The sequence below is a fragment of the Capsicum annuum genome, chromosome 2, assembly GCF_002878395.1.
Source record: "Capsicum annuum cultivar UCD-10X-F1 chromosome 2, UCD10Xv1.1, whole genome shotgun sequence".
NCBI classification, from domain to species: Eukaryota; Viridiplantae; Streptophyta; class Magnoliopsida; order Solanales; family Solanaceae; genus Capsicum; species Capsicum annuum.
In genome coordinates, this window is record NC_061112.1 from 123303589 (window position 1) to 123322652 (window position 19064).

The following is a 19064-nucleotide window of genomic DNA, read 5'->3' on the forward strand; positions in this document are numbered from 1 at the left end:
GCAAGGTTAAATGAATATTTACTCATTGTTCTTCTAACAGTAATTGTCTTCGGATAACTTTATCATTTGTCTGATGGTTATACTGTTACAATACTTACTTGGTAATTCCCAAAAATAAAAGTATTAAAGAAACAAAAACTATGATGTGAAGAACAGAAACTACATAAAAAAATCCTAACGATACACAGATATTAGTTTGCAGTGTAGTGATTATATTGCAAGTTTAAGGAGTTCAAATCCCACCAACATTTCTGGAAAAACTCACTTTCCAGAGAGATAGATGTGGCATGAATTGTTACTTAAGCTCTTTGCAAAGCATTATTAATTCTTGTTTCTCATTATTTTAAATCATCAAAATTGGAGTTGCCATTAAAAAGGATGAATGACAGAGGCTATATTAGAACAGGCTATACATAAATATTCTCTCTCAATGTGAATCAACAATAAAATAATATGTTGTGGTGTGATCAACATTTCCTTCTTCATCTTTTTTCGTCGTCGTTTAAAATACAAGATTGAGCAGATTGAAAGACTTCTATTTAGAGGTAGATGTAGAAGGGAAGAAAGATGAAGAGCGATCGGTATTGTCCTTTGAGTTAGTTGAACGAAAGAGTGATTGGTTTTCACTAGAGTTTACTTGCATCTCATCGTATTTATCTCTTAATCCTTGAAAATTAAATTCATCATCGTAGCCACTTGAATCGAAGTTAGCGTCATCAACGTCCAAACGACCTTCAAGCATGTTCACTACTGCAGACATGTTTGGCCTTAGTGCTGGCGATGGATTAGTACATCGTAAGGCCACTTTGATCATCCTCAATGCCTCCTTCTTGTTGTAGTTGGAACCTAACCTTGGGTCTACTAGCTCCAAAAACTTTCCCTTTTTTTGTAAAACCAGGGCCTGAAAGAAGCACAATGATTGAACTAGAGAACTTGCGAAAGATACTTTTGGTCAATGCATTTTTTGAAATGCTACCAAAGTCGACTTGAGCAATACAAATGCATTATTTAATAATACTACGAAGTTTTCATCAAGTAAACCGAGACATGCTTTAGATGTTCGCTATTCATGGACCTGATACAAAGGGATGCTCGTTCTTACCCAATCGAGAAGACAGACATAGTTCTCATCAGGATGATATTTCATGTTGTTCTTCCCAGCAACGAGTTCTAATACAACCACCCCAAAACTGTACAAATCTGCTTTGTGTGTTAAATAACCCCAGAGTGCATATTCAGGGGCCATATAACCTCTGCAAAACAACGTAACAAAGTTATACTCATGCAAGCTAGACCGAATAGGAACTTCCTGAAAGGATTAACTTAATGCTCTATACCTCAACACTAGGTAAAAATGGACAGCGGAAGTATTTGTTACTACTTCCGTTATAAAACTGATTGCCAGATTTTGACTCACATGATTTTGAAGTGAATAATGATTTGACATCTACTAGTTTATTATAGTTGTAATATAAAACAGGGATTTTAAAAAACGAGTGGGTTTGAAGAAAAATGTGAAATAATAAATAACCTTTATGTTGAACTCTTGGGATCAGTAAGGTACTAGCCATAACCTTTTGGAATCGTATAATAAGGAGTAAAGATTACATGCAGAAAAAGTGAACTGATACGGCCGAAAATGGAAGGATGAGACATTCAAAAGGGAATATTTTGAACAATTAAAATTTGATCAATCCATTAGAGTAGTTTAGAAGCTCACATAGTCCCAGCAACCCTGGTGGTGACATGTGTTTTCTCCTCGTCATGAAGTTTGGCAAGGCCGAAGTCTGAGATCTTTGGACTTAAGTCTTTGTCAAGAAGTACATTGGTTCCTTTGATGTCTCTATGAATCATCTTTAGAGGTGATTCTTCATGTAGGTAAGCCAAGCCTTTAGCTATGCCAACACAGATCTTTTGCCTAGTTTGCCAGTCCAGTTTCGGTTGACAATCTTCAGGACCTGCAATTTACTGTAATACTGAAACTAGGCCTATATTCACACGAAACTACACACACATATATATATGCACACAGATGAAGATAAAAACATGCCAGTTACATAATTGAGGGAGAATGGGATCAGAAAACTTTTTGGGCCTGGTGTCCCTTTCTACTTTTACCTCAAGTAAACAACAACATACCCAGTGTAATCCCATAAGTGGGGTCTACGGAGGGTGGTGTGTACGCAGCCTTACCCCTATTTTGTGAATGTAGAGAGGTTGTTTCCGATAGACCCTTGGCAGTAAAGCATATCAAAATCAAGTATTGGAAAATAGCACTTACCAAACAAAACATGGGAAAGGTTATTGTTCTCCATGTACTCATAAACTAGTAAAAGTTGGTTCCGTTCAACACAACATCCGTACAGTCGAACAAGATTTGGGTGATGTAAGCCTGACATCATGCCTATTTCATTTACAAACTCACGGTTCCCTTGTCTCGACTTGGATGAAAGCTGCTTGACAGCAATTATAGTACCATCTGCTAGTGTACCCTGAACATTAAAAAAATGCATGAAGTTCATAAATGATTTTCGATGGAATCCATTAGGAATTGCACGGGGAGTAATAAGAAGGAAGAATTATAAGAATTTGTATACATATTCACCTTGTAAACAGATCCAAAACCACCTTCTCCAAGCTTATTTGCAGAATCAAAGTTACTTGTGGCAGCTTTAATTTGTGTGAAAGTAAATATACCCGTTTGCAGATCTAGTCCTCTTAATTCTACACAACAGTCAAAGAACAAGTTTAGGGTGTTAGTTTCCACAAGATAATTAAAGGAAAAATTTTACCTTGAAAACATACAAGAAATTATGGAAAGCTTGCACCATCAAACCCACATTATCACCCTAGTCTTCCCCACCTTTTAACTAGTGAAATTGTGAATTTGGATAGCAATATAAGCATATAAGTTTAATGCGGCAAGAAGTCTTCCAAACTGATAATTACACCTAATATTCCATAAGGTACAACCATTCGCATGCACTTCAATTTGCAAAAACCATTCCATTTGTCACTCATTTTGATACAACTCCAAGAATCACCCAAATTGCAACATACAAAGTTCTAATTACATTCTATTTGTCAGGCATAAACAAAAATTGAGGTTTAACATCACCTTGTTCCATCAATTTCCTGTTTCTTCTTCTCCTCCAAGCAACAAAGAGAATCATCAGAATGAGAGCTAATGAAAACATCACTGCTCCAGCTGCAATTAGAATCTTCTTTTTCTGATTAGAAGAGGTCTCCCGCGGAGGAGGGGGCTTGAAGTCTAATTACAGAACAAAAAGTACAACAATGTTAGACGCCCTGGATTTTACTTGTATGCCAGAAATGATAGATATTATGCACAACTTATTCAATGAGAGAAAATCTGATCTATATCTTCATGAGCTTCAACTATATAATCAAGAGTAGTCTTGTACAGGTTCCAACTCTGAAAAGATCTTAATTTTTCAATAAGATGCACGGGTGAGTAACTTTTGTGAAGAAGACTTAGTCTCACTATGTGACAGAGAAGAAAAGAAGAGATGCTACACATAAGAAATAAAATTGAAGATAGAAAGTATTACTAGCTTCCAGAGAGATGGCAGATACTAAAGGACCATAGTTTCCTCTACTTGGGATTGATCTAGTTCCTTTCCCAGCATACTGAAAGCGCACTTGTACAGTTTTATCTTTTACTGTTACATTAAACTTTTCTTTCCACGGTTTATCAACTCCTCCAGCTACTCTTTCAATATCAAAATCTTTAAACCTCAATTCGTCCTGCATCCAGTTAAACTAAATCAACTGCAGCTAAATGGAAATTTTACTCTTATCTAATGCTCTGACATGTTTGTTCACCTGTATGTATACATCAAATATCCGCCTTCCAAGACTTTGGAAAGATCGGTTATCTCTGTAAACTATTTCTGCGAAATGAAGTGTCAAACTGTAGCTTCCATTTGCTAAGCAACGCCCAAAGTAAGTCAAAGATAAAGGGGAGCGGTGAGCTGTCATGTAGAGTTGAGATTCGTTTCCCTTAATAGCAGATACATTATTTGCTTTGTAGTCATTCATTGATATGGTAGTATCCCAGAAGTGTCCTGTACTGCTGCTTCCCCAGTTCCCTTTCCAGTAAACAAATTTTGCAGCACCTGCTGAGTCTTCATCTGCTTCATAAGTAGTGTCTCCAATACTTACTCTTCCTCCACCACAATTTATGTGCAATGAGTACTTGTCTGCAGTCAAACCAGAGAAAGGTTGCTAGAGATAATGAATATATTTCAGAAATATATGAAGATGATAAATCTGTTCAGTTATTGTAGATTGTCGTAAAAACTGTCTAAGAGCTTCACTCTTTCCATGATCTAACTTGCTTACAAAAAGGAACATATTATGCCTTCCTAGTTCATTCTATTGACTCTCAACAAGAATCTGGTAAAAGACTGCAAAATGGAACAACATCAAACAAAAGATTTAAATAAGAAGGTAGAATTTTGGAAACAGTGAGTACTCACCCTCTGAACATGGATACAGAGACACGCACTTCCCGCGTTCTCTGAAGTAGTTGAAAGAGGTGTCAGAGAGGACAGTCCTTTTCAAGAGAATAATAGTCAACAGTTTATCTGACATTAAACACTTACAGAAAATTCCCGGCCTTAAAGCTTCTGTATAAGTTTCTGATAAGAAAAGAAAATCAAAAATGGAATCATCTGAACCATATATACGTAAAAGAAGATAGGAGAAAAGTGCAAGATACACAAGGATCATACAGGTTGTCTCGACAGATAGATGAATCAGGGCTCTCATCAAACTTATTGTAGGAAAGGTCTATCACACTGCATCAAAGAGATCTGACATTTGTTAAGAGTTCATCCAAGTATTTTCAATCTAATGAGGCCGAACTTCACTTAGAGAAAACAGATTTAAATGCAATGAAACTAATGACAATTCAGCTAGTTAAATCTAAATATCTTTGTTTATTGAACTCATTTTCACAAAGCTATCATTGTTCCTCACAAAAAACTTACAAAGGCAAGACTCAAGAATTCAAGTTCTGGATTAGGTATCTATGGATGACTTTTTGATCTGATTCTCTACGCAAGCAACCACATTTTTAGTTGCGACAGTTAATGCTTCCTTCTCTATCGTAACCTGCTATATAATCCTACCCTGAAGCTATGCATGGTCTTTTTTAAATTGAGTTCAAAAGAATGACTAGTGTATATGCAAAAGCAAGACAAAGAAATATACTTACAATCTGGGTTCTCGATTAATAAGCCAATCTGGAATTCGCCCAATAAAAGCATTGCCAGTTAGGTACCTAGCAAGAAGTAAATATTTGATTTAACTAGGAGATCAGTATTTGCAGTGCAATATCTGCATTACATGTTCAAGAACATGATCCCATCTATCAGCCACACAGAAAATTGAAAGAGATTTCCAAATAAATAGCAGCTCGTGGAGAGAATACTACTGAGAAATAAACAAACCATCTGATTTCAAAATCTCAAAACTCTGTGAGCGAAAACTAACAAATATCATGTTAAGACATTTGCCGTCTAAGACTGTTTTTGTCATTGAGGCTATTTTCTTCTTTTCTTAAAACGAAAGAAAATGGCTTGAACATTTGGAAAGGATACAGAAGTTTGATGGATGAACCATCGACACTCAAATAGTAAGACTAGTATAATGAAACAGAGATGCAAAAGAAATATTTCCATATATAAATTGTAGGAATCTTCATGTTGTTCCGACTTACGTGGCCTCCAATTGAGTCAGGCCTTCGATATTTCCAATTCCTCCTTCAAGCTTGTTGAAACTCAGATCTCTGCAATGAACAATAAACAGAGAAACTCACAACAAAGCTCAATCCCGTATGTCTGAACAAACTATAGCACAAATGTTAAAAGCTTAATTAAGTTTAGATAAAAAAAAAATGAAAAAAAGATAGCTCCAATGACAGGTTTTTACAGATCATTTTGTTTCAAGAAAGAACAAACGTTGGTCCATTCAGAGAAAGTGAGGTATGTTGTTTGCAATTATTCAAGATTCGAAAATGATACAAGTATTGGATATACAAGTGATCGAGATAGTCAAAGAGATCAAGAGAATCAAACTTGAGATGATTTGGAGTTTAATTAGCGGCTAGACTATTTTTACTGTTTCATTACTTACTGGTCACAAAACCTGTTATAGTTGTAGCTGTTAGTTACTGTCACTGTAGCATTTTCAATTAGTAGTTAGTTAGAGGTAGTTACTCTCAATGGTGTCTATAAATACTTTCATTTGTACTCTACAGATTCATTGATTGATAATACAAAATTCTCTCTCCTTAAATCTCTCTTCTTCTCTAATTAGCTGAATTCTCGGAAGTTTCATCCCTGATCAGCCATAGTAGTTCATCGAGCTTAGCTCCTTGAGCTGCAGTTCTCATTTATGTGCATCAATTGGTATCAGAGCAGTCCGATTCTTGGCATGATTATGACTCGGAACAAGAATCAAGAAGGATCAACAACAAAATGGATGACAAGCTTACACAGATTCAAGACCAATTGCAGAAACTCTTGGAGGTTATGACGAGCATGATGGATAGGACTGCACAGACAAATAAAGAGTTGAGGGAAATGAAACAAGCACTGGGCAACATGACGCAGCAAGAAAAAGAAGTGGAACTTGGTAGGGCTAAATCTTTTGTCGCTGGAGACTGTTCCAGAGATCAAGCACACTTCAATACAACTAAGGAAAGTCAAACTAATGGTGGTAAATTTCTCTCCCAATGTTCTAAATTGGATTTCCCTAAGTTTTCTTGTCAAGATTTGAGAACAGGGTTATATAAGGATGATAAACTGCCCACTGGTGAAGTAGGGATGTCTTTTGACAATTTGGTTTCTCTTCTTCTTGTCGATCAAGGGGAATGTGAAGCAACAGAGAAAGCAGATATTTCACAGGAGGAAATGTGCCCTATTCCTCAGATGTTGTTGGAGCCTAGACATAGAAAGTATGACAAAGTGGAACCTCTCGTGATGATAGTTAGCTCACAGGGTACTCCTACAGGCGAAGATAAATAATTGGGTGTGGAGGAAGAGATTGCTAACGTAGAGATTGGGATGAACACTGAACAATATGAGCCTATTGACAGAGGAAAAGAGTGCACAAGTGAATCTAAGGTACCTGATTTGGTTGATATAGACTATAGAACTGAATTGAAGAATTATATGCATAGCTTTAGTACGAAGATAATAAAGACTGATTAATGAAATAAGTGACGAAATGGATAACAATTACGTTATTGAGGAGGACAAGGGAGGGATTGATGAGCCATGGAGAGAAGTTGATGAAGAGAGAAAAAGAATCAATTCTATTGTTTTCTCTCTCTCTTCCGCTATCAATTTAATCACTGAATTGGATGTTGTAATTGGATTACAACTTACCTATGATGGCAAGCTGGAAGTCATGGATGTTTTGAATTTTATGGAGAATGTTGGCCTTGCTGCACCTACAGTGGAAAAAGTTGAAATCGATTTTTACATGTGGGGAGAAGTTTCTTTGATGGTAAGTTCTTCAGGGAAGAATCTTTTCCCAGGTGACAATGTGCAATTAAAAAGGGCCCATAAAGGTCACCAGGACAAAGCTAATATCATGTGCAGCCAAATAGAAGCCTACAAAAATGAGTTACCAATCATTAACATTGTTGTTTGGCATGAGGGGAAAATGTGGAGAACTGCTGGGCACACTCAGAGCCTTAAGATACAGGGATCTGTAGCAGCCTTGAAAAGCTTCATGGCTGCTTACCTCGTAGCTTTGGACAGTAAGGGTTCTCATGCGGTTACATCAAGACATTGTGAGAAACTAACTGATTTTGATGTGGCTTTTAGACAAGGGTCTACACTTCCTCTTGGGGCTACGTACAAAATAATTCAGACAGTTGATCAGAGTATTCCGTGGAGCTTTCTTCTTGCCATGCTTATGTCAATTTTCTGTTGAATGCCTCTCAATATTGAGAGTCTTGTCATTAAATAGAAAATATTCAATGATTACATCCCTAAAGATCCGTCTTCCTATCCCTAAAAATCAACTTTTCTATTCCTCTAAATCCGCTATTCTATCCTACCAAATCTACTCTTACTAAAGTCACTATTATTCTCTTTAACTACTAAATCAAATCTATGTAATTATACTAATATACAACAATATATGATTACATTAATATACAATATTTACATCAAGCTAACATCCCCCCTCAAATTGATGTCGGTCGCTCAAAAAGCATCAATTTGCCGACGAGAAACTGATGTCGTTGTCGTGCCATTGATTTTGTAAATGCATCAGCTATTTGAAGATCACTGGACACGTGCGGAAGAGTAATGACACCTTTATCTACAGCTTCTCGTATATAATGACAGTCTACTTCAATGTGTTTTGTCCGCTCATGATAAACCGGATTAGTGGCAATCTGAATAGCACTTGTATTGTCAGCATGGAGAGGAGTAGGATTAGATTAAGGAAATCCAATCTCAGCAAGTAGTCCACGAAGCCACACAATCTCGGAGCAAGCAGTAGACATTGCTCGATATTCAGCCTCTGTTGAAGATTTTGACATGCGGTTTTGCTTCTTACTCTTCCAAGATAGCAAAGACTCTCCAAGAAACATGCACCAAACCAATAACCGAACGACGAGTGTCAGAACATCCCGCCCAATCAGAATCACTAAAAGCATTAAGACGAATAGGCGAACCACTAGAAAAGAATTATCCACAATTAGATGTTCCTCGGAGGTATCGAATGATGCGACGGACAGCCACCAAATGAAGATGACGGGGAGCTTGCATGAACTGACGAACTTGTTGAACTGCAAAAGAGATATCAGGCCTGGTAATAGTAAGGTAATTTAAGCTCCCAACTAATTGCCGAAATATAGTTGAATCAGGAAGAAGATCGTCTTCCTCCCAGCGATACTTTACATTCAATCCTAATGGAGTATCCACAGAGGAGGAATCCTGAAGACCTGCCAAAAAAATCAAATCTTGGGTATATTTGTGTTGATTTAGAAACACACCGGATGAATCACGATGAACTTCCAAACCCAAGAAATATGTAAGAGTACCAAGATCTTTCATATGAAAAGAATCCTTAAGTTGTTGTTGCAGGCTAGTGATTAGTGAAGAATCAGTTCCTGTAATAATAATATCATCTACATATACCAAAAGAAGAACACAACCTGTGGATGTTTTTCCGAAGAAACAAAGATGAGTCATTTTTGCTCTACTCAAAAGAGAATTGTAGCAAAGTAGACCGAAATTTGTCAAACCAAGCTCTGGGAGCTTGTTTTAATCCATACAAAGACCGCTTCAACTTGCATACATCTGATGTAGGCAATGAGAACAAACCTGGTGGAGGTTACATATAAATATCCTCTTTGAGATCACCATGAAGAAAAGCATTTTTGACATCCATTTGATGAAGAGTCCAGTTTTGTGAAGCAGCAATGGCAATAAGAGTTCGCACCGTCGTCATTTTTGCTACCGGTGCAATGTCTCTTCATAGTTCACACCATACTCCTGGTTGTTACCAAGAACAACCAACCGAGCTTTGTACCAATCAAAAGTTCCATCAGAATGAAGTTTAATTGAATTAACCCATTTACATCCAATTGGATGGACATTTGAAGGACATGAAACAATATCCCATGTGTCATTTTCTTTAAGAGCCAAAAGTTCTTCCTCCATTGCCTTCTGCCAACATTCATACTTGGAAGCTTGTGAGTAACAAGTTGGAATAGAAATGGTGGATAAAGTAGATGAAAAGCCATACATATTAGGAGTACGAGATACTCTCGTAGATCGCCCAGTGGGCTCAAAAGGAGCATGCCTTGAAGAATTCTCAGATTCTAGTTGTGGAGCAGTTTCAGGTGGCGGATCAATATCAGGAGGGGTTAAAGTTGGCCGCCGACGTTCATACACAAATCCAGGTTTGAACCTCTCAGAAGAAGATGACAAATCCTCAAAAATAGGAAGAAGAAGAGAAGCAGGAGATGACTCAACATGAGTCGGAAAAAAATACTCATTCTCAAGGAAAACAACATTTCTAGAAACATGAAATTTATTAAAACGTGGATCATAACAAATAAAACCTTTCTGTGAAGTACTATAACCCATAAAAACACATTTAGTAGACTGGGTAGAAAGTTTATTACGGTGAGAAGGAGGAAGTTGCATAAAACAAATACAACCAAACGTATGAAAATTATCATAGCTTGGATTTTTATGATAAAGACGAAAATATGGAGATTCAAGATTTAAGACTTTAGATGATAGTCTATTAATTAAAAAAATAGCAGTAGACAAAGCTTCCACCTAATACTTAGATGGAACAGAGGACTCAAGCAATAAAGTACGAGTGACATCTAAAAGATGATGATTTTTACGTTCAGCAACCCCATTGTTGTGGTGTATATGGACAGGAGCTTTATGAGACAATTCTTTTTTCAAGCAAAAAATTTTTGAACTCATAAGACATATATTCTCCACCAGAATCAGATCTTAATAATTTGATGCAAGTAGAAAATTGAGTCTCAATATAGGCCAAAAATGTCTTGAATATGAAAAATACCTCAGATTTGGAACGAAGAAAATATACCTACGTAAATCGACTATAATCATCTATAAATGTCACAAAGTACTTGAAATGAGCATGAGAAACAATTGGTGAAATACCCCAAACATCACTATGAATGACATCAAAACACTTTGTATCACGACGACCAAAATTAGAAAAAAAAAAGAATTTTACTCTTGCTTAACTTACAAGTAGAACAATCAAAGGAAGCAGTAAAAAATTGATTTTTGTTCCCCAATAAACCCGAATTTGATAAATGAGATAACACAATAGAATTTGGATGTCCTAAGCGCTTATGTCATGCCTCAGTCTTACTAGGTGTAGAAGTACAAGCAAATGATAGAACATGAGGAATGGAAAAGAAACAGTAGTCCAACTTTAGGCCCCTTCACAATTATCGTTCCCGACACCTGATCCTGCACAAGACAACCATTGCTCGAAAAATTCACATCATAATTGTTATCTACCAATTGTCCAACTGAAATAAGACTAGTGGAGAGCTTTGGTAATACAAAAACATTGTTGAAAGTTTTAGTAATAGCCCCAACCTTGGTAATGGGTAAATTACTACCATTGGCAACTTGAATTTGTGATGGACCATGATACTTACAAACATTTTTTAGCATACTAGATGAGTTGGTCATATGATTGGAAGCTCCAGAATCAACAAGCCAAAAATTAGATGCAAGATCATTACCTTGTAGCCCTAAAGCTGAAAAAGCCGACATGATCATTTGTCTTACCATTTCAGGAGTAAGAACTTGTCCCGAAGATGAGTTCTCAGTAGTGAAACAATTTGTCCCAGCATGGAAAGCATTAACCTTACAGTTTTGAGGGCGTGTGAGACACTCTATGATAATGTGTCCTTGTTGTTTGCAATAATTACAAAACTTCTTGCCACAATTGCTAGCAATATGACCATATCCCTTGCAACTGTAGCATTGAGTTTTAGTCATATCCCTACCCTTTCCTTTACCTTGGGCAGCAAATGCAACAACAATATCATCAACTTGCTTGAAAGCATTTTGTGTGACAAAACGCTGCTCTTCACGAAGTAATTCCCTAAAACAAACATTCAAGGAGGGAGACGGGTCACGATTCATCAAGTGGGAGTGAACACTCTCAAACTCAGAGCGTAACTTCATCAAAAATTGATCTCGCTTGCTTTGCTCATGAACTTGTTGAATTACAGAGAGAGATTCGGCAGGTATTTTGTCATAAACTATATCTGTAAATTCAGCCCATAAGTTCTGAAATCCAGAAAAATAATCCTGAACAGAAAAACCTTCTTGAGAGTAACTAGCAATTTCATACTCTAAGTGAAAGCGTCGGGCACTATTATCTTAGTAGTAAACTTTTTGTAAATAATCCCACATGGCTTTAGCTGTCTTGTATGGCCTGAGATTAAGAACAATAAGAGGGTCAATTGACCCTAAAATCCATGTCATCACCCGAGCATCTTTAATCTTCCATTCACCTAACTTTGTAGGATCAGTAGGAGCAGGATCGGCTCCATCTATATGGCCCCATAGTTCTTTTCCAGTGACAAATATCTAAAACTGAAACTCCCATGACAAAAAATTCTTTCCAGTGAAACGAACACTAAATGATTCAAACTGATATGAAGTCACATTTATGAAAACTAGAAACACTGACTCAAAAAAAAATAACCAAAATGACCAAGATCAAGGTCCAAGGTGTTAATTGCCAAGGAACAGTCAACAAAAATCAAAAATTTCCAAAAAGACTGAAAGGAACCACAAATGAACTCTATAAAACAAGACAGCCAAGAGAAGGCCCTGATACCATGTCAATTTTCTGCTGAATGTCCCTCAATATTGAGAGTCTTGCCATTAAATAGAAAATATTCAATGATTACATCCCTAAAGATCCGTCTTCCTATCCCTAAAGATAAGCTTTTCTATCCCTCTAAATCCACTATTCTATCCCACAAAATCTGCCTACTAAAGCCATTATTATTCTCTTTAATTACTAAATCAAATCTATGTAATTACACTAATATACAACAATATATGGTTACATTAATATATACAATATTTACATCATCATGCTAACAAGTTAGACATGCACAAAACGTCTTGATTCAAGTGGATTGGACATAGCTTGTATAACAGGAAAAAGACAATCATTAAGGAAAAAATGAAATAAATTCAGGAATACATTGAAAGTAGAGGAATTACAAAAACCGTAAGTTGATCATTCCAGCGACAGAAGCATGAATATTCCCATGTATATTACAGCTTCTCAAAACCCTGCAATCAAAACACAGTTTCAGAGGAATCGACTTTCCTTGACAAAGGATGTGTTGGAAACTACATTTGCAATTCCTAAACCATTAAGTACTCACAATTTATCCATTGTGGTCATGTTTGCAAGAACTGGAAATTCTGAAGCACCTCCGTTGAGGTCACTGATTCTTCTGTATATGCATCATCTGAGTGTTAACTATCTTGATTTCTACTTAGCTTAATCATAAGATCATTGCAAAAAGAAAAACAAACTTTTCATAAACGAGTAAACTTACAGTTCTATCAAATTGGTCAAAACAGAAATGCTTGGGGGTATTGGTCCATCAAATCCAGAACCTTCAATCTCTCTGTCAAAAGAGTATTGACTAAGTTCACTGGAAATTTCTAACTTGTATAAATATATTACCAAATGAAAGTACTCACAACTTCTGGAGGTCTTTCCAACGCTCAAAGTTAGGCAGTTTGCCAACAAAGTTGTTACTGCTTATCCTACTGTGTTGATGCCAAAAGGGAAAGCCAAGAATTCAAATTAACATACGTGGAAGAAGATTAAGAAATCTCATCTTAGATGTATATTCAAATGCACTCACAGTTCAATCAATTTCTTCAGATTATTCAGTTCCACTGGCCACTCTCCTGTGAAATTATTAGCATTGAGAATGCTGCAAGAATCAAAGTTCATAGAATTTAGAACGAAATCCAGCTCACACTTGATCTGCTCCAGTAAGAACATACTATTATTTTGAAAGCAACAACTCCTTCATTTAAAGTGAATAAGTAATTGGAAGAGGTGTCCTTGCTAAGCATGGGCAAAGTAAAACAACCTTGAAGAAGCATGTGCCTCAAGCAGTAACACGCAGTATGATCCGTGCAAGCATGATTTTTAAAAAATGAAAAGAGGGGATAAAGAGAACTTTTTTGTTTGAGTACTAGGGATCCTCTATTCATACGCTTAGTGATCTCTTTGTTGTCTCCTTCTTCTTCTTCTCGGGTTCACGACTCTTCTTCTACTCAGTTTATTCTAGATTTACTTCAATCTTATTTTTCTTCTCCTTCTGTGTGTGTCTTCTTCTTTTCCACTTCTATTTTTGCAATTATTTCAATTCTTTTCTCCCATCCTGACAAAAAAGACTCTCGCTCCGTTCTTATTCTCGCTCTAGTTCATTTTCTATTCCAACATCATAATTCATGTATATTTTAACAATGGTTTTAAAGAACTGTTGGAATTAAGTTTGTTATTGTTGTATATGCTACCGAAAGCAGTAGTGTCAATTGCAGTTTTGATGTTACACAACAACAACAACAAAACCAGTATATTCCCACATAATGGGATCTGGGGAGGGTAGAATGTACGCAATCCATACCACTACCTCTAAAGAAGTAGAGAGGTTGTTTCCAAGCAATTTTGATGTTAGAAATACTAAATTTCCATACATTAGCTATTTTATTGTTTCTTCCCAAAAGTATACGGTTTACTTTAAAGAAGGTACATTGTACACGTATCATGCTTCTCGCTTATTAATGGTCTCAGAAGTAAGTCGATTTGTATATTTCTTGCTTTCTAAAAGATTATAGAGATATGTAATCATTAAACACGATGTGCCCTCATTGAAGACAGTTATAAGCTATGACCTATTCCTCATATCTTGATTGATGGCGACCGAGTATGGAAGCATAACTCTCTTATCATCAGGAATAACACACCACTGCCTTTGCCAATGACAGGACCTTGCAAAAAACTGCATCCTACAAAGGCGCTTAGACTAGAATCTTAACCAAACACAACTAAGAACCCCTTTCCACCTCAGAGTTGGTCCTTAGCATAAAATGAGTCTCTCAGGTCTCCAGGCGGCAATGGTTGGCTCTCAAAACCGACAATATTAACCTTGTCTCAAACATTTTCTGATCAGAAAATCCTCACTTGAACTCAACATTTAATAGTACCCCAATGTAGCAGACAGAGCATTGTCCCCCAAGGAGATAGTTTAATGGTTAAGTTATAGGGAGTGTACCAGACAGAGATTTTTTTTACCTTTTTTAGTTGAATGGTTAATATATAGGAGTAACAATTTGAAACTTAGCTACAACATTCAATGTGAACTCATCCACTCTAACCTAGGTGAATAGGCTTATTGACACATGTGCTTGTGGGATGTAGTAAGCTATTGTGTGAATCAATTGAGATGTGTGCACGCGCGCCTGAACACCACAGCTAAAAAAAATGTACCAGATAAAACATCTATACATGGTCACCTTGCAAATACTGCTCACTCAGTCTCTCATTTTGGATTTTTATAGTCTACTTCCTCAACACAACAACCATCTCCATTCTATTTTTTAGCTTCATTTCGGTTTTAACTCACGATCACATCTTCCAGAGAATAGAAACAGTAAATTGACTTATGAAAATTAGTTAGGTAAAAGAAGTGTAAGGAAGACTTACAGCCTCTGTAAATTGACCAGACTCCCTACTTCTGCTGGAAGCGATCCATTAAACAAGTTACTCTCAAAACTCCTGAAAAATTATGATGACTTCAGAAAATTTCAAGTAGTCATGTACAGTCGATCAGTCTGAGAAAAGTGAAAGCAAGGGAACTTACAGTGTCACAAGCGAGGTCATATTTCCTATGTACTTTGGGATATGCCCAGATAACCGATTATTAGAAATAATCCTGGAAAACTTCAAATTCATAAGAAGCCTAGAATTAAAGGTTAAATTTTAATTATGCATAACGAATAAATTGCCTCACATGGCTTCCAAATTGGTAGACGCCCATTCAGGGGGAATTGTACCATTTAAATAGTTGCGGTTGAGATCACTGCAAAAAGGTAACATCGTAATGATTTTAAAAATAAGTATAATCCAAACTGATTTTCTAACAATTGTTCTGGATATTCTCAGTACATTTTCTTCAGATATGGTAACTTCGCCAGAGATGCAGGGAGGACACCTGCAAGATCCTGTCCTACGAGTGATCTGTTAACAATTAGAGCAGGCACTGTCAGAATCGCTAGATATTAGAAATAAGCCTGTCCAGTTTATACAATCTCAATCAGTTTCATAATGCAATGAAGTGGCAATTAGATAAATAATTCCAGAAATAGTCATGTTCATCAATGTGATATTTGCATATCTAGATACGGGCATGGTATTCTTACACTAATCTAATACCAGTCTATTATAAGCTTATACCTAGTATCATTTAACAAATTTTATTTAATCGAGAGATCAGCCATGTGACCAGTAGGTCACAGGTTCAAGACTCGGAAACAGCATCTAACAAAAATGCAAGGTAAGGCTGTGTACAACACATTGCGGGAGCTTTAGTGCACCCTTTTCCCTTTATCAGCCAAAACAGCGGAGTAATCCAAACGAAGGGTGAGTTCATAATTGGATTTCTTACTAATATTCTAGCGTTTGATAGGTTTGCAAAAAATATTAGCCCAAAAAACTTATAATATATAATTTAGGCAAATACTATGCGGGCTGGGGATGAGGGTAGGATGTATTGGAGGGTGGAGAGGAGACAATCAATGTGGAATGCCACTATGGAACTTGTTTTCCTTACTTCCATTATCGAAGACATTATCCTTATTTTTAAAAAGTGTTCTTCTCAAATCTCGATATACCTAAAATTTGGTCTTAGCAGTTTAATCTGGACATTTAGGGATCGTTTGTACATCGGATGCTGGGATATCCCATGGAACTATTTTATCCCACCCGCTCATATGGGATAGTATCCCACCATTTTAGTACAAATGGTGGGATAAAACAGCCCAAATTACCTAATATCTCATACCAAATATGAGATAAAGTTAATCCCAAATTTTATCTCGAAATTATTATCCTAATCACGCGTACCAAATGACCCTTAAAGACCAAACATGAATCAAGAATTTTGCTTCCAAACAGAAATTCAGCCACTTTAAACTAAGCAGAACACAGCAAAATTTTCATCAACTACTTAAACAAAAGACATTCATTTGTAATAGAAAAACTTACATGTTCTCCACATGACAAAGATTATCAGGTAAAGTGCAATTGCATTCAAGGCTATTCAAATACAAAGGCATATCTTTCCTTTTGGTTGTGTTCCAATTTGAGTTCCCATCACAAGGATTTAGCTTAAAATCCCAATCATTTTTCCCCAATTGAACACCTATTTCTTTAAGAACTTCCACTGCCAAATCAAAGTAAATAGACATCAACTTTTTCTGTACATAACATTACCTTAAAAACATCAAAAAGTTCAAAATATTTTTACCTTCATCTTTAGGAAGTTGACCAGTTTGTGCTTCAATATTGCTAGTAGTAAAGCAAATGACTATAGTTAAGAAGACCAGAAAAAACTTGAAGAATCTTGGCATGGTCCCTTTGAGATTTTTGTGTGTTTTTCCTGAGAAAATGAAGTTGATCCAGGGAAAAAATTGTAAAAAAAGAAAAATATACTATATATGGAGATGTTAGATTTTTTGTGAAGACAAGTTGCTGAAAAAGAATTGAAACTGATGGGGCAATGATGATGAACCTTTTATATTACTGTATATTACAAGTGTTTGTTTGTTTGTTTATTAATGGTTTTTCTGACAGCTTAGACTGAACAAATCCTGTCCAGCAGGAATATGAGGGTTGGGGTCCCATTTCAATCAAGGAGAATTTAAAATGAAAATGTATTTTTATTAAATAATGTTACTTTTACTCCTCTACTTATAAGGTTGCACATGGCATGGCAAAATACTACTTCCTCCATTCCTCATTCCTTCTTATATGCTAATAACTTCATTTATCTTAAATCAATTCCAATAAATTTTAAAATTAAATTAGATTAGATTAATTAAAATTTAAATATTTAAAAATTCATATGAAAGTATTATAAATTATATTTTTTAAATTTAATTGAAAAGTATATTTTGAAATATTGATTAAAATTAATATCATTATTTAAGAAAAAAATATATACCATAAAAAGAGATAGAGGGAGTAGAACTGTACAGCTAGTTAGCTACTAAGTACTCCCTTCGTCCCATTTCAAATTGAGATGGCACAGCTATTAAGAAAATAATGATTGATAATATAACTTTATCATTTTACCCCTCTTAATTGTGCCTTGTTATTAGTTTCAATATTGATGGATAGCCAGTGGCGGAGCCACAACCAACGAAGAGTGGTCAGATGAACACCCTTCGTCGAAAAAAAATTTCAAGTATATAGGTTAAATATAAATATTTATGGTTATATACATATTGTTGCACACCCTTGACAAGCTAGAGAAGCATAGTCTAGTGGTCAAGTGTGTGCATTTACGCATCAACAACCCGGGTCTACTCCCACCTCCGCTTGTTATAGTATTTTTAAAATATATATACATAGAATGTTAATATTTGTACTTACGTATTGAATACACAAAAAGATTCACTTATTTTTTGTGGAAAAAATATCCTTTCCAAACACAGCCTTATCCTATATTGACAAATGTAGAAAGTCATACCAAAATAAACTTAAGTTAAAGTTGTACGTAGGTAATCAAAAGGAAGCATTATAGTAACATGCATGAAGCCAATCTGGAAAGTGTTCCAATTGGTTTCACACTATTATAATGAAGTAATAATTACATAATTTGAAGTTATATATTTTTAGTGGAAACAACATAAAGCCCGATAAATTGAAGTTTAATTTCAAAAAAAATTCATATCTTACGTAATTAATAAAAAATTAATTTTAAATCTGTCTAGATACATAATTAACTTTTGATACACTGAATGAAGATATATTTTTTTTCTTTGTAAAGATATATAATTAATCTAGATAAATTTTTTTTTCAATTTTGAATCTGTTGAGATATACAATAATCCAACAAAGATACATTTTTCCTTAGTAAAGATACATAAATAGCTCATGATACATTTTTTCAACTTTAAATATATCGAGATACATAATTAGTTTTCGATACGTTCAACGAAGACACACAACTAGTTGAAATTTCTGTAATTACTTTATAAGGATGAGAGTTATGTACATATGATAAGGGTGTATATTTATGTTATTTTTTCTATATTTTTATTTTGATACGTTCTCTATTCGCAGGGGCGAATCTATTAAGGGTTTTAGGGGTGTCACGCCTCCCGCAAACTTCGAAGAAAACTCTATATATAAAGTATATATATATATATATATATATATATATATATATA

General features: G+C 35.5%; 1 protein-coding gene across 1 annotated transcript; it reads right to left on the reverse strand.

Annotated features, from left to right (window-relative positions):
• Positions 1–369: 369 nt before the first annotated feature.
• On the reverse strand, positions 370–17516 carry LOC107859213 (probable LRR receptor-like serine/threonine-protein kinase At1g07650). Its single transcript, XM_016704140.2, has 24 exons — positions 17138–17516; positions 16876–17053; positions 15778–15849; positions 15623–15691; positions 15473–15544; positions 15316–15387; positions 13463–13534; positions 13296–13364; positions 13148–13219; positions 12971–13042; positions 12804–12875; positions 5747–5815; positions 5243–5308; positions 4758–4823; positions 4629–4664; positions 4503–4543; positions 3847–4223; positions 3573–3768; positions 3119–3271; positions 2606–2724; positions 2282–2492; positions 1721–1958; positions 1103–1253; positions 370–901 (listed from the first exon to the last, which is right to left on the reverse strand). Exons 1-24 carry the CDS (start codon positions 17238–17240, stop codon positions 536–538), a joined length of 3012 nt encoding a protein of 1003 aa, XP_016559626.2. The 5' UTR covers positions 17241–17516; the 3' UTR covers positions 370–535.
• Positions 17517–19064: the final 1548 nt, after the last annotated feature.

Excerpts from the sequence above, each read along its gene's own strand:
- LOC107859213 (XM_016704140.2), bottom strand. The coding sequence starts at position 17,240 with ATGCCAAGATTCTTCAAGTTTTTTCTGGTCTTCTTAACTATAGTCATT. Across the intron at positions 15,850-16,875 it reads CTTTGTCATGTGGAGAACAT|ATCACTCGTAGGACAGGATC; the intron begins GTAAGTTTTTCT and ends AATTGTTAACAG. Across the intron at positions 13,220-13,295 it reads TGGAAAGACCTCCAGAAGTT|AGAGATTGAAGGTTCTGGAT; the intron begins GTGAGTACTTTC and ends CTCTTTTGACAG.